Source organism: Xenopus laevis, chromosome 8L (genome assembly GCF_017654675.1).
Source record: "Xenopus laevis strain J_2021 chromosome 8L, Xenopus_laevis_v10.1, whole genome shotgun sequence".
Taxonomy (NCBI): Eukaryota; Metazoa; Chordata; class Amphibia; order Anura; family Pipidae; genus Xenopus; species Xenopus laevis.
This window is the reverse complement of record NC_054385.1, coordinates 90,135,056-90,160,895: the sequence shown is the minus strand read 5'-3', so window position 1 is coordinate 90,160,895 and position 25,840 is coordinate 90,135,056. Positions and strand designations below refer to the sequence as shown.

Here is a 25,840-nt window from a genome sequence, read left to right as displayed (position 1 = left end):
TTTTTACTACTGAGTGTTGTTCTCAGATCTACCAGGCAGCTGTTATCTTGTGTTAGGGAGCTGTTATCTGGTTACCTTCCCATTGTTCTTTTGTTTGGCTGCTGGGGGGGGGGGAGGGAGAGGGTGATATCACTCCAACTTGCAGTACAGCAGTAAAGAGTGATTGAAGTTTATCAGAGCCCAAGTCACATGACTTGGGGCAGCTGGTAAATTGACAATATGTCTAGCCCCATGTCAGATTTCAAAATTGAATATAAAAAAAATCTGTTTGCTCTTTTGAGAAATGTATTTCAGTGCAGAATTCTGCTGGAGCAGCACTATTAACTGATTCATTTTGAAAAAAATGTTTTTCCCATGACAGTATCCCTTTAAATTTACTGAGATAAATCAAAGGAATCCCTTAGTTATTTATCATCTTTCCATCATTTGATAATGCAATTATTTATGAGCTGATGGAGAATCTAGAGTTAAACTGAATGACCCCATGGCATGAATGATTTCTCCCCACCCCAATATTACCTTTCCTTAAAAAAATATTTTTGTCATCATATGGCAAAGATAAACCATGCTTCCTTAATTGTGTAGGTGATTGTGCCCACAATTGATAAGGCAATTCTGTGCGATCATTCATACCTGCACTGTACAGGCAAAACACAAAAAGGCACAAATATCAATACAGCCTCCAATTCATAGCAATATATGTTTGCACAATCGATGAAGTCTTCACAAAACCCAAATGATCCACCTTCCAGAATCTGTCAGGAGCAATTCTGCCCGCTTCAGCTATCGATTCTCAGTAACAATGGGAAATTACATCACCTCAAAGCTGCGGGTTTATTTACATGCCTAATAATCTTGCAATTGATTATGGTGGCTATGCACTAATTATAAATCCATTATAAGACACACACACACTGAGATGAAATCAATGATCTGCATAAACAGAGAGGAGACATAAATAAAGGCTGATTGTTGCTGCTGCAAATGCTAGTTAGTAAAATATACCGCAAATCTTTGTCACAACAATTCAGCCGCCGCTCTGTAAACAATGCTTCCTATAATAAATCTATTTTCTCAAGCAAAATAAGTTTTTAAAGAGGGAACATGCCTCACTTATAACCAGGGTTTAGAACCTATTTATTTTTCCATGTACTACAATAAATACGAACTGAATGGCTTATTCTCCTCAGAGAGACTTGTCTAAGTGGGTTTTTGTTTGTATATGCAAGGACTGGGCCGGCACGGTACCTGGTGGGCCCACTCTCCCCACCTGAAACTATGTGCTCCCTAACCTCTCCCCACCCCCATTGATAGAAGAAAAGCAGGAAGGTGCTGGCAGGGGAGGGGAGAGGGAGACGAGCAGAGAGGGGTTACATCTGGTGCAGGGGGGGAAGCGTGGAGTTGTCCAACATTGTGTATACGTAGTGGAAGCTACCATAATGCTAAAAAGTTAAATATTGTAAAATGAAAAGATTCCAACCAAGCTGCACCCACATTATCATGAAGATGGTCTATGCTTGCTTGGCTTTACCAGTATTTACATAGAGAATGAAGCATCTCTGAGGCATGGGAGAAACCATGGCAAAGCCACATTAAAAATGTAGGGGCGGATATTCAAATATATACAGGGTAACGTAATATATGGTTACATATAGTTTTATGTTTGCCCACATCAATAAATGGAACCTGCCAATTGGTTGCTATGGGTTACTAGACATGTTACTATTTCCAATTATTACACTACCCCCACTGCATATGTGCAATTACAGCAGTAGCATAACAAGAGTGAGCTGGCCCCCCTGCAAAAAAATCTTCAGAGGTGCCTGGCGCACTCCAATGCCCTTCCTCCCGCCCACTTCCGTCCTCCGCACTGCCCATGTCCAGCATCCACCCCGCCCACACCTCACCCTGACCCCGCCCACTACCACCCGACTTGCTTCCCCCTTCCTCGTGCAGGTAAGAGAGTGGCTGGGGAGGAGGGTTTTTTATTAGCTAAAGAGGAAGCAGACCCCACAGTCCGGGCCCCCCTGCGACTGCGGAGTCTGCTTCCACTACAGTTACGCCACTGAATTACAGGCAGCAACCAATCAGCCATTGGCTTGAAAGAGTCAACTACAAGTCACAAAATAAAAGTAAAGACCTAATTAGAATTTATGAGCAACTGCACTTGTGCTGCATAGCACCTATTTTTGTAAATCAGCTCCAAATTTTTTCAAAATCTATAGTTCAATGCCCTGTATTTGGTGCACTTTCCATTAATTATTGGAATGAGAAATAGGGTGCATTCTCATCAGGCAATATCTGATCAGAACTAAAAGATCAGTCACCCAAGGACCTAGTATGTGAGGTCCTGTGCCAACCTTGGAATTGGTATTTGACCATTTTCCTGCCTCTTTTCTTTGTACAGGTATGGGAATTGTTATCCAGAATGCTCGGGACCTGGGGTTTTCCCAGATAAGGTCCATAAGTCAACTAAAAATATATTAAAACATAAATTAAAAAAAACATAATTAAAATTGAGTCTATGGGAGATGGGCTTCCCATAATTCAGATATTTCTGGATAATGGATTTCGGGATAATGGATCCCATACATGTAATTCAGCCCAAAGATGAAATATTTAGATGGATGTAAACTATTCTTCCACTAATGATTAGTTTGATGTATTTAGCCATGCATTCACTGATTTGGCCTCTATTTTTTCCTGTATGTCTATAGGTCAGCCAGACACTGTATAGCACATGGAGCTTTCTGCTGGGCTATTCACTCAGGGTAGCTGCCAGTCAAATAAAGGAGATGTGGTTGGAAACTAGACAGTTAGTAGCTCTATAGATCTGATCAGAATGCCTGTAAATTCAATCATCAATCATACCATCAGAACTGGTTTAGCCTAGAACACTAGTGCAAACTAATGCCCAAAACGGTACTATTATTCTACTGTGATGGATTTTTATGGGCTGTAATGCTTGCATTAGCTGTCTTTTTGCAATACACGGTGCATAAGATGTATGCATTCAGCAGTAGCCAAGCCATTATGTTCCATTATAGACAACCTGGACTTTGTGTTTCCATTTATAAAGAATACATTAATGTTTCTATATTTTAAGAACTATGATAATAGTTTCTTACAATCTGCAGTAATCCCAAATGGTTTCCAAGCATTTGCTACATATTCACTGTAAATCCTATATAAAAAAATGCAAAATTTAATGAATATGCTAGTGACAGAAAGGGTAAGTGTAAGCAAAATATCTATTGAAAAGGACTGGCATTTTAGATTTTTAATTCCTTGCCATAGCTGAATTAAAGCAATTTTCTGTTTTCAATAATACACACTACCCCCGGTCATCCAATTAAGATGTACAACCTCTGACATTTTCTATTTCAGCTCTATTTAAATATTCATTGCTTCATTAGGATTCCTACACAACGGCAGATGTTAAGGACCAAAACATGACCAAAAAAAAGGGATTCTGAACAAAGCATCTGCTCCAAATACTATGATGAGAACCAGTGAAACCAAAGGTCGGTCTGATGAGATTTCTCTGCTGAATGCGATTTCACAAAGGTGAAGTCAATACTCTCATTTCAGCACTGGATATAAAATATTTTATAAAACCCCTAGCTATTAATAATTCAACAGTGCTACATGCTTTTTTTATTACAAAATGCAATAAACATGTAATTGTATGTCATGTGACTCATCCTTCATCTCTTCACAATGTCACAATCCAGATCACCTTTAAGGTCTCATACATGCTGGTGTTGGAATATGTGTCTATTCGAATGAATGCATATACTGCAATTATACAATCAGGCTCTTGTGTTCAGTTGCACTCAAACCTGAGTCTCAGATGCCTGTATGTATGAGCCCTTGCTGTCATATCTAGATTTTCCCAGAATCCTAACCTTGTTCCATTGTGTCCCTCAGAATAGGTCACGTACAACCAACATTCCTTATGCAAATATTCAGACAACTGCCAGTTTTTGGGTTAATCTCCCATTTTCCAGCAACTACTTGACATATATTATGTAGCCTAAGTTATTTGCTAATGGTGGAATTCAGCTCTCATAGGCTGATTTTGCTGCTTTTAAGATTAGTAATGGGGGAGACTATCAACTATCAACAGCAGGTGCCCAGCAATAGATTATTTTCCTTTCCTATTGATTCTGCCTTTCCTGGTACAAGTATGGGGCCTGTTATTCAGAATGCTCGGGACCTGGGGTTTTCTGGATAATAGATCTTTCCATAATTTGGATCTTTATACCTTAAGTCTACTAGAAAATCATGTAAACAATAAATGAACACAACAGGCTGGTTTTGCCTCCAATAAGGATTAATTATATCTTAGTTGGGATCAAGTACAAGGTACTGTTTTATTATTACAGAGAAAAAGGAAATCATTTTTTAAAAATTGGATTATTTGAATAAAATGGAGTCTATGGGAGACAGCCTTTCCATAAATTGGAGCTTTCAGGATAATTGGTTTCCGGATAACACATCCCATGCCTGTACTACCAAGCCTCAGAATGTATACCCAGTTTTTAATTGCTACCACCTTGCCATTTTCAGCCTTTAAGCTTGTTTCAGTTACACTGTTATGTATACAGTTTTACTTGTCTCCTAGACAGACTTCCAAGAGAGCATTCTATATTGATATAGTGAAGCCTACAACTGTTTGCCCAAAGTTTGCTTGTTATTAGTGATGGACGAATTTATTCACCAGGCACGAATTCGCGCGAGTGTGTGCCGGCATCCAAAAAATGGACGCCGGCGTCAAAAACGAGAGGCCAGCGCAGTTTCGCAAATTTTTCGCCGTTTCACAAATTTCGCCCCAAATTCACCCATCACTACTTGTTATCATTTCCCTTTATGATGCACTGACATTGGCATGATGTCTAGGACCTTGTGGAGCTTTGTTTTAGTCTCCTTGCATCCAGTTCTTGGTTCTGGGTTCCTTTCCACCACCCATAAGATGCCTTAGGGTCAGGGCACACAGGCCGATTCGGGAAGATTAATCGCCCGGCAACAAATCTCCTCTTCCTCAGGGTGACTAATCTCCCGAACTGCCTCCCCTGCCTTCCCGTCGGCTAAAATGTAAATAGCCGGCAGGATGGCACTCGGATCGATTCGTTTTCCGAAGTCGCCTCATGAGCCCCATAATCATGTATATTCCCCAGCTCTAATTGTCAGATACAGAGCACTAGTGATCTGTGGCATTATTAACTGCAATGTAAATGTTTATAGTTTGGCTGTAATCTTCTTCACTGTCAATGTTTGTGCAGCTGTGCATTTCTTAAGCTGTTACTGTATTAAAGTTATAAAGCACAGCAGAATTTACAGGCATAATAAATAAAACCATAAATACAGGTAACTATAATAATGTTATATCAATGTAGAGGCAAGCACCATATACAGTAGATGATATTATTATTACCAATACTTACTAGGCAGGCTGATGGTAGAAAGCTATTCACTCTGGAAATGCTCCACATACCCTCCAGGTATTGCTGCGCCTGAATAGTTACTGAACTTAAGGCTCCACCGAGGCTGCTGGGAGCCACTGTTACTTGGACACTGGAATTTGGCAAGCTGCTACCGCCTTGCGGCCATCCAAGTCCTTTCTTCCTCTCTGTACCATGGAAAGGGTTGGTTGATTTTACAGAAGGTCTCCCCACCTGCCCCGCAATCATCAGCAGCTCTTTCTGGGGTGAAACTGTGATCATGTTTTGATGGGACAGCCTGGGAATAATGCTACCCACAGGCACAGAGGTTGGAGGGCGATCAAGTATTTCCGAGCAGCCACCTTGATTAAGAGCTTGAATCATTTGCACTGCCTCCTGCTTTAACTGATTCAGGTGAGTGGCGCAGATATCACATCTGCTCTCTCCTTCATTCCTGCTTTTTTGCAAATAGTCAGGCACTTGAAGCTTGTCAAAAATTAAAGCTGAAAATTGTGGGTTCTGAAAAAAAAAAGAGAATAATTAACCTTAAAAACTTTAAACTATGTTCAAAACATACATATTTTCTGACCCAAGCTTACATGGCATGACATCGCGTCTATACTGTATGATCCCTTCCATACATGTGATCCATTTTAGCTGCTTAATATATTTAAAATTGTACTATGTAAAAGCTGTAACTTGTCATATTCGACATCCTGGCTGGGATCAAAAGCCTTTTAAAATTTCCCACTTTCTTTCTGACACCTTCTTGCCATCTGGTCTTACATTTAACCCTTATTAATGCTAAATGGAAACCAGGACTAAAGTATAAAGTACTCCTTTGTACATCCAAGGGCTTTGTAAATCAAGATTTAGAGAGGCTTAGCCCTCCCACATAAAAAAACAAAAGTTATATATTATAATACACAAGAGTCATGAATAGCTTGTATGTTATATAATTATAAACAGTGCTTAGTGATGTCATCTGTTATAATCAGTATGTAGAAATCCTTAACAACCAATGAGATGTTTGCTTTATAACTAGTGATGGGCGAATTCGCGAAACGGCGCCCGTTTTCGACGCCGGCGCCCGTTTTAGTGATGGGTGAATTTTTACCGCGAATTTTCGCGGGCGTTTCGCAAATTTATTCGCTCGGCGCGAATCGCGCAAATTCGCCGCGAATTCGCGCCTGGCGAATAAATTCGCCCATCACTATTTATAACAGCTGAAGATATTGTATTATTTTTATTGTATAAAATAATACTTCTATGAAAAGTCAGAAGTGCCCTTTTGATGTTGTGATTTTTGCTGTCAAACGAATAAAATTAAGTCATTAATTGCCTCGAAAACATTGAATTTCTTTTTGCACACTGTCACCATGGTTCAGCTACTGAAAACAAATTCGCCCATGAGACATTACCCTTCCACAAAGAAAAGACAGGGCAGGCACAGTCAGCCAATTAAGTATGAGAGTGGGAGAGATAATAAGCCTTAAAAAAAGGCAAAATAAGAAAGGGTAATTTTACTCAATATCCAGTAGGACCTATCACCTATTTAGCTTATCAAGTGGGTGGGGGTGTAACTACCCGAAGGATACCAGAGGCTAAAAATTAATAAGGCTTGAATTTTAAACCAGATATAAAAAAAAATATTACTTCATTCCCAACCAAATAAAATAACTCATTCCATGCATGCTGTTTTCAGATTCTTCTATACATTAATGGCTCTGAGGAATGCCGACAGATGTACCTTCCCTGTAGTCACATGCAAAGCATTCAACTTATTTGCTTTGATCTACAACCGGGGTCTAGTATGGACTTTACAGCTTCCAATATTGCAGAGTGAGATTTTTTTTTTTGTCCCAGTATTGGAATTTTGATGGTTTATTTCCTAGAGAGTATTTAACACTCAGCCAGTTTTTCTAACAAGCTTTTCTAACATTTTTAGCTGTACTTCTCCTGCTGTCTGTGGATCAACCAGCTGTGCAACCAGATTACTTGGTGGTGTTTCTACTTAATGTAGCAAAACACCTGGTCGCGCGGATGGGCGCGAAGGTTAAAGGAAACACACACACACACCGGTCTTGGAAAGATCAGACCCTCGTTAAACTTGAAAGTGAAGTCTGCACTGTTTTATTATCACGTGGTAAACTTTTGTTTCACAGTCACCTCCTAAGGGCAGTTAAGATTATAGCGAGGATTTTGTCTCTCCCGCTAGGACGGAGGAAATGAAAGCCAAGTGGAAAAACAAGGAGGGCAACCTCACACGAAGATTAGTGACCTTCACCGACAGCCTGCTATGTGACAGGACAGCAAACCTATGGTTTTTTTCACCGCGGCTCTGAGCAAACACATTTTGAATGCTTTGAATCTCGGAAGTGAAATGATTATAAAATGATAGGGTAGAGCTAAGAGAAAAACAAGGAAGCCATGTTAAAGTGGGTCATGTAAAAAGCAAAGGATATCTGACTACTGACTATGACTGTTTGGCAGAAATGCAGTATTATCTGAACAAAGTACTCACGGCACTTGGCAATACCATTGACCCATGGTCATTTGTTGCAAATTTGTTGAGCATTTGAGTCTTAAACAGCTGTGGCTGAGGAGTTAATAAAATGCTGAGGCTTATACTGTCATTAAGAGATGTTTAGTCTTTTTTGGGCTCAGGTTTCTCCTTGATATTCAACCCCTTTTGCAGCCTTCTTTATCTTATAACAATGTTACAGATACATGGGAAATTAATGAAAGAACATTAGTAGTTAATAACCAGTTGTACCCTTAATGGTCTCCCAGTTATTATATCTTGTAACTCCCCAGTTATGGAACCTCTTTAGTAGTTAAACAACAGTTGGAAAGTCACATTCTAAAGACGCCTGATCTAAAGCATTCTGATAGACATTAAGGGGCTTATTCACTAAAACTCATATTAATCTCATTTTTTATGTAAACAGAGCTGACCAAATTAACTTCCATGAATTAAACTCACTTATCAATAATTTGTCTTGAAAAAATCAGAGCATCAAAACGTTGCGGCAAAATCGAACCTAATTCGTACTGTACCATGGATGCTGGGAAAACTCGATTTTATAGAATTTTTCGCTGGGAAAACTCAAAATTTTTTGATTATCAGACATATACCCCACCTTTTTTGGATTATCCAGAGCAGCTCAAGAAACAACTTCTGCCATTGACTTCTACATGACCTCGACACGTTTGAGATGGCGAATTTTCAAATTGGGGTATAAAAAATCTCTACTAAAAATTTGACAAGAAAAAATCGAGGTTTACTAATGGGCAGATAAAAGGGTAGGGGATTTAATTACTTCTTTAAATGTGAGCTCAAGAACTACACCACCACCTCTCTGAAAATGCTGGGTGAACCTATTTGCATCAAATTGCTAGCACAATGGCATCCATTTTGACACATCAGGGACAATTGCAGCGGATGCTACTTAGAGTGCAGCCTCAATCATGCTGGCATTGTAGTAAATTTTTAAAAAAAACCACGGTAACTTCACCTTTACTTTTTCCTGCTAACATCTGCAATTTAAAAGAACCCTTCAGGCAAAGAAATATGATAAATCGGAAAAGATCTATTAAACGCTGAGTTCTTCAAGTGGTCCTTAACACTTTCAGCACATCATATAATGCACTGGCCGTCAGAGTGCCAGTATGAATGTATAAATGTGAGATTTAGGAAAATAATTTTTTTCTTAGTATAAGAGTTCAAAATAACAAACACAAAATGCATTTTTACTATATAATGCCATATACGTATGCAAAACTATAGTCAAGTATGGCAAATTTCCATGCCAGCACACATTAAGAAAAAGTGATAGCTGAGCATTATGATACATGAGTAGGCAATGCCAGCCAATACATTTATTCCCACTGCCCAGTAGTCAGATGCAGCTGAATTATCATAGGCTGTTTGCTTCCAGCAATGAGCTCACCATGCTTTTAGCCTGCAATGAGCTAAGCAATGACTTTCGCTATAGAGCAACACTGACAATGAGATAATTCAGCACAGCCATGTCACAATCATGTCTATAGCCAAGGCCAAATGAGCACGCTATAGCGACAGGTTACTAATATATAGAGTGTTATTCAGGGATCTAGTGATATAAGGGACCTATTGTAAAGACACATGAAACAAAGGGTCATAAAGGATAAGTGCAGTTTGACGTCAATGTGCGCATCCTCTCTAACTGCATTTTACAATGCCTTCACAATAGCCATTTTCTTGCCAGACCAGTCTAAAACAAATGGATGAATGTAATAGCAGTTGGTGTCCAGGGGATTTATTAGAGTCCCTGCCCGTTACAACTTTTAGGCAATAGCGTTGATTGGTCAGAAAGTAGCATCAATTCCATTTACATTCCAAAGAAGTAACTGTAACTAAATGAGGGGTATCCTTAAGCTGGCCATAGACGCAAAGGGGCAAATTCACTAAGCGCCGAACGCTAGCGTTAATTCGCTAGCGGTTGGCATTTTCGTTGCTGTGCAAATTCACTAACGAACGCTGGCGTAGATTCGCTAGTGTTACTTCGCACCCTTACGCCTGGCGAAGTTTCGCTAGCAACGTAACTACGCAAATTCACTAACGCGCGCAGTGTACTGAACGCTACCTTTTACGCTAGACTTCCTTCGCCACCTCAGACCTGGCGAAGCGCAATAGAGTAGATAGGGATTGTTTCAAAAAAAGTCAAAATTTTTTCTAAGTCCCAAAACACGCTGGCGTGTTTTCTACATTATGGGTGATAGGCTGAAAAAGATCGAAAAATTTTTTGGGGCTCCCCTCCTTCCCCCCTACATTTCCTGACTAATGGCAACTTACCTAGACAGTGGGCACATGTGTAGGGCAAAATAAAAATTTTATTTGCTGATTTGAAGGTTTTCTAGCTGCTGGATTACTTTCTACATTGTATGCTGGACCCTGTGGGCAGGAAAGGGTCAACCAGAGTAAGCACCTAATACCCTGCATAGGGTTCTCTTGAAGGGTCGAGCACTCCGAATTTTGCAAATATTGAAGGTTTTCTAGGCATTTGTAGTGCTGATACGTATTCCTCCATTGAAATTTGAATTTGGCGCCATATGCAAATTAGCCTTCGCTAGCGTAACTTCGCTTTACTTAGTGAATCAACGCTAGCGCAACTTCGCAATCTTACGCTACCCCTGTGCGCAACTTCAGATTTTAGTGAATTTGCGGAGCACTGGCGAAACTACGCCTGGCGAAGTGCGGCGAAGTGCAGCGCAGCGAATTTGCGCCTGGCGAAACTACGATTGTTAGTGAATTTGCCTCTAAGATCTGATCGTACGAATCGAGGATTCGTACGATTTTCAGAACGTGTGTGGAGAGTCCCGACATTTTTTCGTCTGGCGGAGATCGGTCGTTTGGTCGATCGGACAGGTTAGAAAATTGTTGTCGGCTGCCAATAATATCTCTGCGTGTATTGCCGATCGTACGATTTTCAGTGGGAGACTGTCACTAGCTTTGGTTGGACATAGATATCGTACGATTGCTGTCAGGGGCAGAACGTCGACTGATCTGTTCTTTAACTAATCTGACTGGTAAGACTTTGATCTGAATGGTTAGTGGCGGGTCGGGAGATGGGAAAGTGCGATCGTACGATGATTCGTACGATCGGATCTTTGCATCTATGGCCAGCTTTAGTTAAAGGTACACTGCAATTACTATAATATTTTCCTGGGCAGGTTTTACGTAAGACAAGAGCATTTCTAATGTCAAAGTGATGATGACGTCCTTTACTACATAAAATAACAGGTAATGTATATGTATATAATATGATATCACCTACAGGAAATATGAGTCATACCCATAAAATTCCTGCACCGTATGTTAAAATGCTAGCCTATGGACATCTGATGCCTAGAGAGTGCCACAGCTGCTCTACTTGCCATTAATGGGCTCTTGAAGACACACAAGTAAAGATCATTTTTTTTTAGGAAATCTCAACATGGAATGTCTGAAATGACAAGAAGCAAATAAATGTTTCACAGTTGTTTATACTTAATCTTTTTTTTTCCACCAAACAAGACCCTTTTCTTTATAAATAAGCCATTGCTGCATATGCATATGGGACTCCTCACAAGGAAAAGGAGCATTTTGCGATTTATATCACTGCCGACATTATTACACGTGGAGGGATGTTTATCCGTTAAACCCAGCTGTTCTTCAGTTAGAGACTAAGGTCAATGCAATCAGTCCATCATATGTCACCAGTGTATTGGTAAGTCACCAAGAGCAGCACAATCATTTACAATGTGCACTCTCATGCTGTTTACAGGATATTAATGTATAAGTGCAGCAGGGAGGGATCACTCAGGTAAAAGGTATAGCACTTGTAAGCAGTCACAAATGATTGACGTGTGTATTAAAGGGGTGGTTCACCTTTGAGCTAACTTTTTATATGTTATAGAATGTATAATTCTAAGCAACTTTTTAATTGGTCGTCATTATTTATTTTTTTATCATTTTTAAATTATTTGCTGCCTTCATCTGACTCTTTCCAGCTGTCAAATGGGGGTCACTGACCCCATTGAAAAATACAAATGCTCTGTAAGGCTACAAATGTATTATCATTGCTAATTTTTATTACTCATCTATCTATGTAGGCCACTCCTATTCATATTCCAATCTCTTGTTCAATTCAGTGCATGGTCGCTAGGGTAATTTGGACGCTAGCAACCAGATTACTGTGTGGAGAGGTGCTGAATAAAAAGCTAAATAATTTTAAAACCATAATAAAAAATGAAAACCAATTGCAAATTGTCTAACAATATAATTATCTACGTCATGCTAAAAGTTAACTTAAAAGTGAACATTTTAAGACATTTGTTTTTAAGTCGACCCAATGCTGGGTATTACATTTGCCAAAACCACACAACTGACTTATATGTGAAATGCGTGCTAGCGCTTGTGGGCATGCTTGTAAGGTGACAGTTGCCTGCATGCAATTGGAGTGATTTGGGCACATAGGTGTTCAAAGCACCCAAGTTAAATTCAGTTAGATTACACACACTACAAAGTACAAAAATGTGCATCACTTCCCAGCTGTCAAAGAAGACAAACAATTGCCCGTTATATGATAAGGTTAAAGCATCCAGACAGCGGAGGATTCTGAACTCCTTCTTGTTGAAGTTTTGAAGCCATAGTAAAATGCTTTCCATTTCGCTGACATAAAAATAGACAAATGCATCTTTCGGCATAAAGAATAAAGCGTTACGCTTGGTTAAACTATATATAGTGCTTGGCACATGCCAGGAGTACATCTATCACTTCAACAGTCTCAATCAAATTCTACCAATCCAAATTTGCCACTGGATAATCCCACTAATACTAAAGATAGTTTCCCATCCAATAGCTATAAAAGGTAACCATAAATCACATTAAACCCAATGCAATATAAGGCTCGTATACATCTGCTCCTAAAAAATTACAGATCTGCAACAACAGGGCTAAAAAGAATCAATACAGATGAAAGGAGAACATGCGATTTACTGTTGATCATTAAATAACAATAGGTTCCTATATTCTTTGTAAAGGCAGCAGTGATGAGTGTGATCTCTTACCTAGCGCTAGTGGAACTGGTGTGTGCCACAGGAGAAACTCATCCCTGAAAGTGTTAGGAACATCTGCTCTCTCTCGCTCAGGAGGATGGGACCAAGGAAATAATGCATACCTTTGTAACTCTATACTCTCACAAAGACTTTGTCCACTGGGTGTGAAGAAATGATGAAAGCTAATGACGGTCTCTAATTAAGAGGAACTCTGCCATCCTGTAATTCAGGACTTTGGAAAGAAACGTTAATTAAAAAAAGGTAAATTCTCAGAGAACCTACCTGATGGGGTTATTCCTTGCAATGCACCATATTACTTTAACTGACTGGGTTAATGAACTGAAGTCTTTAACCTTTACGTTGCCACTGGCCCTTCAACAAATTGCTCCCCCTCCCCCCTGTGGCCCTTTTATTGGGTTAAAAGTTTAAGAATAGTAGAAGGGGGTTTTACAGCACTTCAAACACAGGCAAACACAATTAGAAGCCAGCTCCTATTTCAGAATAAAAATGGGAAACAAGACCCTGTAAGGTTTATTGTCCATGTATATTTTTCCGTACAAAAGGCAATAAAGATAAGGCGCATAGAGTACTTCAGAATATTCATTCTCTGTATATTTGCATATGCACAATGACGGGAGCTGTCACACTGTTAATTGTGATACCAAATAGTTACAGTTGTTTAAATACTTCACTAACTGCCCAGTCAAAGGTGTGGGTATAGTTTCTGGGGGGCACATCATGTACTAGTGCTCCTTTAAAGGGCTTTTAGTATGATGTAGCGAGTGATATTCTCAGACAATTTGCAATTGTCTTGTCTTTTTATTATTTGTGGTTTCTGTGAGTTATTTAGCTTTTTATTCAGCAGCTCTCCAGTTTGCAATTTAAGCAATCTGCTTGCTAGGGTCCAAATTACCCTAGCAACCATGCACTGATTTGAATAAGAGACTGGAATATGAATAGGAGAGGCCTGAATAGAAAAATGAGTAATAAAAAGTAGCAATAACTATACATTTGTAGCCTTAGTGAATAAGAGACTGGAATATGAATAGGAGAGGGCCTGAATAGAAAAATGAGTAATATAAAGTAGCAATAACTATACATTTGTAGCCTTACAGAGCATTTATTTCTTTAGATGGGGTCAGTGACCCCCATTTGAAAGCTGGAAAGAGTAAGAAGAAGAAGGCAAATCATTCAAAAACTATAAAAAAAAGTAAACCAACTGAAAAGTTGCTTAGAATGAGCTATTCTATTACATACTAAAAGTTTACTTAAAAGTGAACCACCCCTTTTTAATAAAATACCAAACACATAATTATTCCAACAGCACAGGTTTCTGTAGTCTAAATTAAGGGGGTTATTTACTAAACTCTGAATGCAAAAATCACAAAAAAAATTTTTTTTATAAAATCGGACATTTAAAAAAATCTAAATTTTTTCGGAATTTATTAAACCCCGAGAATCAGAAAATCCGGCATCTCAGACCTGTCGAGGTTGCATATAAGTCAATGGGTGAAGTCCCAATGATTTTTTGATGTGCACTGGGTTTCGTGCAATACCCCGACGTTTTCGGGCAAAAAACATAAGAAATCTGAGTTTCGGATGAAAAATCCAAAAAAAATCGTGAAAACATATATTTTTCCACCAAAGCTAATTTTCGGGAAAATTTATTTATAAATAAGCGTAAAAAACCTGAGCGGATTTGATCGGAGTTTGCAGCAGAAAATGTTGAGATAAAATTGGACTTTGATAAGCACCCTGTGCATTTTAATCTTCCCTTCTAGGCACTTTATTGGCATACTTTACTGGGCCCGAGCAATAGACTTGTGTTACAAAGATGAATCGTGACACTGGAATGCACAATAGAGCCGAGACAGGAAGCCACAGCAATCTGCCTTATTTACATTTCACACTTTCTCAGCAGCCTCTGCTTCATCCATTCTGTTACAACTTCCTCTCCTATTATCTCAATTTATAGAGCCCCTGCAGTGAGTGGATCGTTAGTCTTCACCCACAACACAAATTATCTTCATAGAAGGCATTTGTAGCTCACAGAACACAACCCGGGTCTTTAACCACATAAAGAAATAACACTAATGAATTGTTCTTTTAGAGCTTGACCAAAATATTTGTAGGGGATTTTGACATGAAAAGGGAGTTAAAAGGACCCATAAACCTTAGGGGGAAAACTACAGGACTCAAAATAGGAAGTGGCTAAACGTTCCTGATTTTGCTTTCAGCTGCCCATGCACAGATCAGCTAAGCTGAAATTTGTGGTCATTTTAAAATGGACTAACTGTCCATTAGATCATTTGGGATGAGGCTGATAGAAGCATTTGTAATGCATTAATGCATTGACAACCCCAAAAAAGACCTGTCTGGAAGATATGCAAAATAAACTTATTATAAATATCTGTTCCATTTGCCCACTGGCAAATTGACTGGATATCCTTGTAAAATGTCCAACAATGGATCACTTTAATACTAAGAGGCGCATTTACTAAGCTCGAGTGAAGGATTAGAATGAAAAAAACTTCGAATTTCAAAGTTTTTTTTTTGGCTACTTCGACCATCGAATTGGCTACTTCGACCTTCGACTACGACTTCGAATCGAACTATTCGAACTAAAAATCTTCGACTATTCGACCATTCGACCTTTCAATAGTCAAAGTACTGTCTCTTTAAAAAGAACTTCGACTACCTTCTTTGCCACCTAAAACCTACCGAGCACCAATGTTAGCCTATGGGGACCTTCCCCATAAGCTTTCCTAGCAATTACTGATCGAAGGAAAATCGTTCGACTTTTCCTTCGATCGTTCAATCGAGCTAAATGCGGTAAATCCTTCGACTTCGATATTCGAAGTCGAAGGATTTTACTTCGATGGTCGAATATCAAGGGTTAATTAACCCTCGATATTTGACCCTTAGTAAATGTGCCCCTAAGAGTTCTAAACACAGACATGTGCATGTCTTTATATATATATATATATATATATATATATATATATATATATAGTAGAGATTATCTGGCTTGTTTGAATTCCTAAAAAGGCTTTAAGACATTTGTTTGTTTCGCACCCTAGCTCATCATGCACATCACAATTTCATTGCACCAGATGGACTATGGCAAAGCACTCTAATTCTAAGCTTGCAAGTCAATGACTGCCAAGTAAATACTTGTATTTATATGTATATAAACAACCTTGGAAGGAAGCTTGCTTATACATTGAGTAGAATCCCTATTATTGGGCCAATAGACTGGATTGCAACTGATTTAGAAGAAACATCTCAATTGTAATAAGCTATAGTAAATAAAAAGTCTAAAAATCTTTTATTTTGAATGCATATTTAGAGTAGCATATGGCAAACTCTTTAGCAAATGATTGCGATGATGATGATGATGATGATAATGGTGATGATGATGATGATGAAGCAAAAGCAATGATAGAGATCACAAGTTTAAATTCTCAGCGCTGTCAGATCTCTTTTTAATTGTAACCAACATGGCACTTTTATAAAGTAACACACTGCAAGCTCTTCTCTAGGTAATGTCAAATACATTAATGAATAATGAAAGGGCAAAAAGTCTAGGGTTTCTTAATGTCTGCTTTTATATTGTATGATGTCATAAAGCTTTAGCTATCCTGGCAATTATCCGATTCTGAATCATCATTTCTTTTAAACAGCCTGATCCACCTCAATGTGCAATTAGTGATCCGTTGGTTTGGGGGATATATAATGCTGCAGCACAGAGAAATGTACATTTTGCTAATATCTGGAGCAGTAATACACAGCTCGAAGACTGTTAGCACACCAGGCAGTCTATGTGGCAAAATAATATTCTGCATCCCAATTAGTATATCACAGCTTCTGTTTAATTGCTACTGCTTAAATGCAATGGCAGTGAAAACACTGTAGACCTGTCTTTCACTTTTACTGCAGCTATCATTGCAACATCTGTTTCCCAGCATATCCACAAAATGCTTTCCATGGGAAGGTGTCATTTTAGAAGCAATGCTTAATTGCCAGAGGGCCAGCAACCCTCCCCTCCTCTTCTTCTTCCCAGGTTCAAGGTATTTACAGTCATGCTAACGCTCTATTTCTTTCTTTTCCCATCCATTCATCCCCCTTAGGGTGTCTGGTTTCCTAAACAGAATATATTTGCACAATCTTGAAACTACATTGGGAATTTTTTTTAAGGCATTAGCCCTCAAGTGCAGACAGCTGCCCACATGTAAAATGTATAAAAACACATTGACTAGACTCAACAATGGGATTTTTTAGAGACAGTATTTAGATGGCAAGAAGGTTACAGTTTAAATGATCTTGAATTTATTAATAATATTTCAAATAATATTTGACTTCAATTTTCATTTATAAATGCCTATTTTATGCTAGGGGCTCTGATTTTTTTTTCTAAAACCTCAGTGATCCTCTATGTGTCTAGTGCAGACCAACAAGCATACATTCAATTTTAATTATAAACTTAAATATCATATAATACTAAAGTATATTATAATAGTCCATAAGTGATTGTCTATATTATTGTGTCAAATCATCTGCCCACCTCATCTTTACCCTGGAGTTCCAAACACTTCCCTGTGCAATTGTAGCACCCTAAGCAACTTTATAATAAACATTTATTACAGAGGTTCGGGAGTTTTAAAATTATTTGTCATTGCAGTCTAAAGCAGTGTTTGTTAATCCCTTTCCCATTCTCTGGGTTTTGTAACAATATAACTGGAGTCAGGTCTCTTCTAGAACTTTTAATCAGCTAGTTTACAACATTGTTTCAGGAGTCAGATCCAGAGTGCAGAGAATGTCAACAGATACACAGATACTGCTTTTAATAACAACAGCATTTTTAAAAACTTTAAAAATTTTTTTAAAGGGATGTATATTAGAAAGTTTCAGTTCAATGTACTAAAAATTGTTCTGAGGTAGAGGGCATTATTAACTTTTTTATTCCAGAAGATCCTACAGAGTTAGTAAAAATGCAGAGAAACCCCTGCAATAGTGTAAAAACCTGTGTAAAATAAATGGCGAATTATTCAAGGTGTTCTTTTTTTATTTTACGCCATGTGAACGCCAGATTTGCCGCCGTTGTTTTACATTGCTTCTGATGGTCACTCATACATTTAAATTATAAATTACTAGTAACAGAGCAGAGTAAAGCTAACATGTTATGTGTACATTTCACTTCTTGTATATGGGTAATATGTATCCAGTCGGACAAAACTTCTGCACAAAACTTACATACGAAAGTATTTTCTTTTTAAGCAGGAATCTCACTCTTGGCAAACAATGTTTCAAAAGGCATCTGTCTGTTTCCCTAACTTCTGCACTCCTGCGATCCACAGCCATCATATCGCTGACAGCATGTCACAGTGAGTACATTCCCATATACCAATTAGCACATTCGCTTGTTGATCCAAATTGTTAAATACTGCATGTAGGTGTTAAACTGAATGTTACTTTAACTTGTTATTAGGAATGATTATTTATGACCTACCACTTATTATACTTTGGTAAAACTTTACCTTAATAATTCTTGCTTCTTAAATGACAACTGTACTCTGTTGAAAAAGGATTTATTATTTAATTACTCTTCTAATTAACAATATAATTAATTAGGCAATATAGTATGAAGGTGTTGCTTCTTGTGCTCAATGATCATGGTCATTTTGCAATTTGAAATATGATTTGGAGCTTTGGTTACCTCATTTGAGGAACACATTATACTTGTAACAAATCACCCGCTTGTCCCAGCTCCATCGCAATATTTTGCAACAAGTGTCGAGCAGCAGTCTGGGATGCACAGAAAATGCTTAAAAAAATACTCTAACTGGCACCAGCACCTCCCTAATGCTGGCACCCTATACAGGTATGGGACCTGTTATCCACAAAGTGCAGGACCTTGGGTTTTCTGGATAAAGGATCGTTCTGTTATTTGGAACTTCCCACGTTAAGTCTGCTCAAAATCATTTAAACATTAAGGGATTATTTACTAAACTCCAGTCAGGCCTTTTTGGGGCAAAACTCTAATTTTTCGAATCATCTCAGACCTGCAGAGTTTGTATATAAGTCAATAGGCGAGGTCCCTATACTATTTGGAAGTTTCTGTGGTCTGTGCTGGAATTAGCCCAAAAATCCGACTATTTCTGGCTTTTCAGGCAAAAATCCCAAAAATTTTGGATTTTTCCCCGAAAATAAAATCAAGCAATTCGGGAAAAACCTCTGAAAAAATCGTACAATTCGGGTTTTCTCTAAATTTTATCGAGTTTTTAAGGTCAAATCATGGATTCTAGTTTGGTTGGACTTTTTTTAATTACAAAAAAAATCAGATTTTGATAAATAACCCATTAGGATTGTTTTGCCACCAATAAAGATTAATTATATCTTAGTTTGGATCAAGCACAAGATCCTGATTTATTATTACAGAGAAAAAGGAAATATGTTTTAAAATAATGACTTATTTAATTAAAATTGAGTTTATGGGAGATGGCCTTCCTATAATTCAGAGCTCTCTGGATAACTGGATTTTGGATAACAGATCCTATACCTGTTTACAAAATACAGCTGTGAACCTAGACTATAGATAACCTTTACTTTACAAGAGACATAACTAGGTGTTAGGGGAGGAATGTTTTTTAAGGCCCCAAAACCTTTGCTTATAGGGCCTGTTCTGTAATTATACACAGATATGGGATCTATTCTAAGGAATGCATGTAACTTTCTATAATTTGAAGTGTCATAGCTAAAAAAAAATCATTTACACATTTTAAAAAGCACAATGAGCAAAAGTTGTTCTGCCAGCAAAATAGATTTATGTTATAGTCGCTTAGGTAAAATCAACTCTGCCTGTTTGATTTTATCCTTACAATGGAGCCATACAACAATCTAGCAGAAAAGGTAATACAAGAGCAGCACAGGGAGTGAATGAAAGAAAAGTACAGTAGGTTAGACATGGCTATTCAGAATAAAAATGTCCTAGATCAAATAAGGTCTGGGACTGAATAATTGGCAAAAAAAACAGAATGTCTGGTGCAATTCATCTTTGCTGTCAGGCCACATAGGAAATTTGGGAACATTCCACGTGCAAAGATGCCTTGAACTGCTGTCAGAAGTTATTTGAGTTTAAGTATTTTCTGCAGGCCACATAAATGTTCTTCAGTATCAGTGAAATATGATAAAATGTTACCCAGATGAACTATTAACTGAAAAGCAATGATTGTTAATTAAGGAATGCTTATTATTATGCAGAATATTGTACCATTCATTGCTTTAATACTCATAATCTGGTTTATACCATCAACACATTGAAAAAAACTATTTTTATCATCACTGTTTACTTTTCTTTGTGTAGATTTTGTGCAATTTTTTGCAACTTAGAGAGGAAAATGCCTTACCAACTACATTAATTATTGCTTTAGTAAAATGTATGTTACCACTTGTATTACATGAATTTTCAAACTTACAAATTAGTATTATGTCTTGTTTACAAGCACTAAAACAAATTGTTCCTATAACATACAGGTACACATCATTGCATGGGGTAGTTTGGTCAAATTAGCTAAGCAACTTATACTCCATGCTCATATATTCTTATCTTTTATTTATATAACTCTGACATGTTTATACAGTGCTGATAGAGGTTGTTCATCATTCACAACAGGCCTTACCCCAGAAAAGAAGTACATGCAATCAAGATCTTTTAGATTTCATCAAGATATATAAAACCACCAGTTGCTCTCTTGAAAATCTCTACTTGATGGGCCATTGCAGAAGAGAGACAAAATTTCATGCTGGAAGGACAAATCAAGGTCATACTGGACAAGATTAAAAAATAATAATTGTGGTAAAAAGAAGTATATGGTGCATTTAGGGGGGAAGGGTTGGAGGTGGGTGAGCGGGAAAGTGAGTGAGCGGGGTATCCAGAGGGGGTATGGGGGCCCCTGGGGTAGCAGTGCCTGTGGGCCTTACACACCCCCAGTACGTCCCTGCATATACAGTAATGCATAGGAGACAATAGGAGGAGGGTTATGCTCTGGAGATCTTACAATCTGAAAATGTATTTAATCTGTTTAAGGTTAAGGTATGACTTTTCAGAGAAGGAACAACCTACAGGACTAAGCTATCATCTTCCTTGGCCAGTAAAAATGGTTAGAAAAGAGGTGCATATATAAAGGAGGAACAAATAACATTGACATTGAATTTGGTACAATTCAGATTCTTCTGAGTACTTCTTCCGAAGCTGAAAAGACCATAGTCAATTCTTCAGTTAGCAGCCCTTTCTATTCAAAAAAACATCCCATTCACTGCTGCCCAGGGACTGAGGAAAGCTGTAGTCAAATGCTCCCGCAGTGCTTCGAGTGTGTTATTCTATTTAAAAAAAGCCATGATCTGGGCGTTTCTCATCATGACCTACTGTTTTTCCTGAGTTAACAACAGAATCAGGAAAGAGAAGCGTTGCCTAAACAGTTTGATATAACAAATGCCAAAAAAGCACACTGAGCTGAGACAGAATAGGAAATTCTTTCTGTGAAACCCAGCCAAGAGGTTAAACACTGATGGATTGGGCAAACTTCAACCTGTCCAGCAGACAGTTTCCCTTTTCAGTGATGTCATGGATGGAAAATGGTGCGGCAAAGATAAGATGGAATTAGGGGCTGGCATGGAGTCTGATCATGTTAACATGCCCCCGATGGAAAGAATCTTATTTAGGTGGCTATACCAGAAAGTACAAGAACATCAGAAATAGTCAAAAACTTTTTAGTTGTATCCACCTTAAACTCGTGCATCCCTGGTATTGGTTCAGCTGTAGAGTGAGTTATGTAGTTGCTTTATGTATTTTGGTCCTACGACCAGTTAATAAAGCTCTGTCCTTATACTGGGGAAAGCAAAATATTTCAATTACAAAATAATTATTCTTTTAAACAAAGATAGATCTGTATCGTACTCCACAGAAGAATTGAGAAATGAAATACATATGGTGATTATTAACGCTACAATAAGGCAGGGCTGTCAGACTGGAGTTTGTGGGACAGGTGCGATATCCCCAAGGGTCTGTGTATGGTCCCAAACTGCCTAAGAGCTTTACAGACACTTTTTCATATGACATCATCATTTAACGGAGACCCAGACAGCAAACACGTTGGTAAAAGAGATTATTGTTCCAGTATAGAGAAGAGGCCGACAGCTCTGTGCCACAGGATACACATTTCACAGCATTCCTTTCTGACACTTAGGTCAAAGAATGGAAAATGCCACAATGTGCAACTGTAACCACAGGTTCTTTCCAACAACAGCAAGTGGAATTTTTAGCAAGTGTTGTGTCTGACACCTGTTAGAGAATTCAAACTGCCTCTTATTTTAAACAAAACATCGTAACTATTTCCTCTATAACATTCCCTGAGTCTCTGAGACCCAGCCTTACGTCCGCTACATTTCAAGGTAAATATGGTAGTGGGCAAACTTTAAGGTTTTTATGCCTTTCCTGAAAATAGTGCAGGCAATAATATATAAAAACTTTTATTAGTCTACATTATGTCTTACTATAGCATCCCCAACCAGTAGCTTGTGAGCAACATGTTGCTCTCCAACCCCTTGGATGTTGCTTTCAGTGTCCTCAAAGCAGTTGTTTATTTTTGAATTCCAGGCTTGGAGGCAAGTTTTGGTTGTATAAAAACCAGGTGCACTGCCAAACAGAGTCTCAATGTAGGCTTACAATCCTCATAGGGGCTAGTAAATGGCCAATCACAGCTCTTATTTGGCACCCCAGGAACATTTTTCATGCTAGTGTTGCTCCCCAACTGCTTTTACTTCTGAATGTTGCTCATGGGTTCAAAAGGTTGGGGATCCCTGTACTATAGCTTCAATAACTCAAGTAGCATCAATAGTATTATATAAATAAGGCCTTTGGCCTCATGCCTTTATATGGTCATAGAAGTGATCAATGACTTGTAATATCCTTATATTTAACAACCGGGGGTACAATATTCACTATATTATTTGATCATCACATATTTTGGCAATCTGGCCACACATATATGAATATATGACATGGTCTATGTAGAGCTGTTGACCCATGCAACTCCCATTTGTCTAATGTCAGCATACATGGACCTTACGAGGTCATCAGTTGGCCCACTTTTCTATTTTCAGCCAATCCGTTTGGGTGCAACTGCTTCACAGTTTTAGCATCAGTTCACTCAGGACACCAACATACACACACAAATTAACTTACAGCTTTTCTAATCGTTTTCCGAATTGTATAAAAATCTGCAAATGCTCAGTTTGCATAACTTTATGGATTATTTGCAATATATTGACATCACAATAGGATTTCAAAAGCAGAGTATTCCCTCTTATTTCTTTTTGGCTGATCCTTTGTTCACGCAATTCTCCAAGTCACAGCCTCCTATTTAAGATAAAACTAGCAATAGCACAGCATTCATCTTTTTTATTTAGCAAGCACATTACATTGCTTTTTATGAGACACTCTTCTGTGTCTAGCCATATTTAATGTGTATTATGAGAATGTAACCCCCACATGAGTTCTGCTCTTGCTTTGATGCATTTAGTCTGCAGGAATATACAGCCAGCAGGAAGTAAACAGCGATTAAGAGCACTCCAGGCTCTGGGTTATTGCGTAACAGTCTAGTTTTGCAGACTTTGAGAACCTTTGATATATATATATACAGTATAGACTAAAAGTAGAGATGGTGTTCTTCAGATATATGGCTTGCATGTTTTTAGATATTTATCTTTGCTCAGATTTATCATGCCCTGATATCTTAATCAAATAAGCCAAGTTACCTCTTTTCATCCAGAAATTGACCAATTCCAATAAATCTCTAGCAGAATCTTATGGTTTTGTATTTAAAGAGGTTGCTCGCCTTTAAGTTAACTTTTAGCATGATGCAGAAAGTGATATTCTGAGACAATTTGCAATTGGTTTTAATTTTTTATTATTTTTTAGTTATTTAGGTTTTTATTCAGCACCTCTCCCTCTCCAGTTTGCAATCTCGGCAATCTGGTTGCTAAGGTCCATTTTACTCTAGTAACCATGCATTGATTTAAATAAGAGACTGGTATATGGATAGTAGAGGGCCTGAATTGAATGATGAGCAATAAAAAGTAGCAATAACAATAAACAATAGTCTTACAGGGCATTTGTTTTTTTATGTGACCGACATTTGAAAGCTGAAAAGAATCCGAAGAAGTAGGTAAATAATTTAAAAAACTATAAAACAAAATAATGAAGACCAATTGAAAAGATGCTTAGAATAAGACATTCTATAACATATTAAAAGTTAACTTAAAGGTGAACCATACATTTTTGGAGACGCAACAATTGAAATATCCCTAACAATAGACACACTTCAATTAGGCAAACTATATATGCAAACCGGAGGCAGAAAGTCAATGGTGAGAAGCAAGACAGGATATTCAGGGATTTCAGATAAAAGGCAAACTGCTGTTCGTGAGCATCAATTCATATCAATATAAGCTCATTTCGATGCCACGGTGTCCTTAAAAGTGTCCTTAAAATTAACCGGTTTTCATAATGAGCTTCACAGAATGATTAGCTGTGGGAAAGAAAGCATGACAAGGACAGGAAGGAACTTTTGAAAAGCCAGCTTTATAATAGTAAACAGAATATAGCCTGGGAACACTAAAGTGCCTAATTACAATAGTGCTGTAATTTGGGGGCAAACAGCCTAGATTGTTAAGGAACTTGGCAACATATAAATAAAGTGGAGTTGAATATGAGGTGCCTGAAAGAACCTGAATGCTGTTCCATGAAAGAGCGCGTATCAAGTCTCACTAAGAGAAATGCTTACAAATGTTCTTGGTTTTTTTTTGCTGTGGTCCGTTGATAATACTGAAATATATAGTTGACAAAACATGGTCGATTTCAGGGCAGGGAAAATAAATATATATGAGTGGTATAAGTTTGGGGACCTTAAAGTAATGTATGTAGTACCCCTTGTGTACATTACCTACAACATGATAGGTGATGGTAGATGTAGCAAAGATGGCCAAGGCTCTACCTCTGGAAAACAAAGAACAAATTATGGTGCCATACAGACCCGAGACAATCGCTAAGTCTGTTGTTTCTGAAGGAGCCATCAGTCACCAGTGGCCTCAAAGCAGGTGCTATTTTTGAAATCTTGGCTTGGAGGCAAGTTCTAGTTGCATACAAATTAGGTGTAGAGCCAAACAGAGCCTCCTGTAGGCAAGTCCACATAGGAACTACCAAATAGCCAATCACAGCCCTTATTTGGCACCTCCAGGAACTTTTTCCATTGATGTGTTAATTCCCAACTTTTGTGTGGCTCACAGGTATGAAAGGTTGGGGATCCTTGTATCAGAGTATGCCATTACTTCTGAAAAGGGAATCTTTTAAAAAGGGCAATGCCATTGATTTTCTAGACAAGAAAGACCATACAGCACATGTATTAGTTTTAAAAAATGTAACTGGTCACCATATATTCCTTCAAGGCTACAGGTGAGTATGGATAGAAGATTGCCATAATATCCCTCCAGAAATTGGAGCCATGGCATAAAACTTAAAGGGTAATTAAAAAACATAAATCTGTCTAAATAAAACTCATATAACATTTCTATCCATAAAACATGAAATCTTACATTTCCCGATTAAACTGTATCCCATCAATATATCTCTTCTGAGCATATTTATTATTCAGCTGCTGAAAAATTTACAGGAATAAGATACGTCTATGAATAAAATATGGAATTTTCATAATTTTATAACTAATTGCTGGGGGACTAATAATATTATTCCTGGCCCT

At 38.0% G+C, this 25,840-nt stretch overlaps 1 protein-coding gene across 4 annotated transcripts in view; it reads right to left on the bottom strand.

The window, feature by feature from the left end:
- kif26a.L (kinesin family member 26A L homeolog) overlaps positions 1 to 25,840 on the bottom strand; it is a 99,790-nt gene that overhangs the window by 51,320 nt on the left and 22,630 nt on the right. For 2 of the 4 annotated variants that reach the window (XM_018230605.2, XM_018230606.2), the window contains exon 3: positions 5,448 to 5,963. In XM_018230605.2, coding sequence (XP_018086094.1) covers positions 5,448 to 5,963 — 516 coding nt within the window. Of the gene's footprint in view, positions 1 to 5,447; positions 5,964 to 13,037; positions 13,281 to 13,307; positions 13,388 to 25,840 lie in introns of those variants that run through there. The other 2 variants (XM_018230608.2, XM_018230607.2) reach the window with 2 other exon arrangements.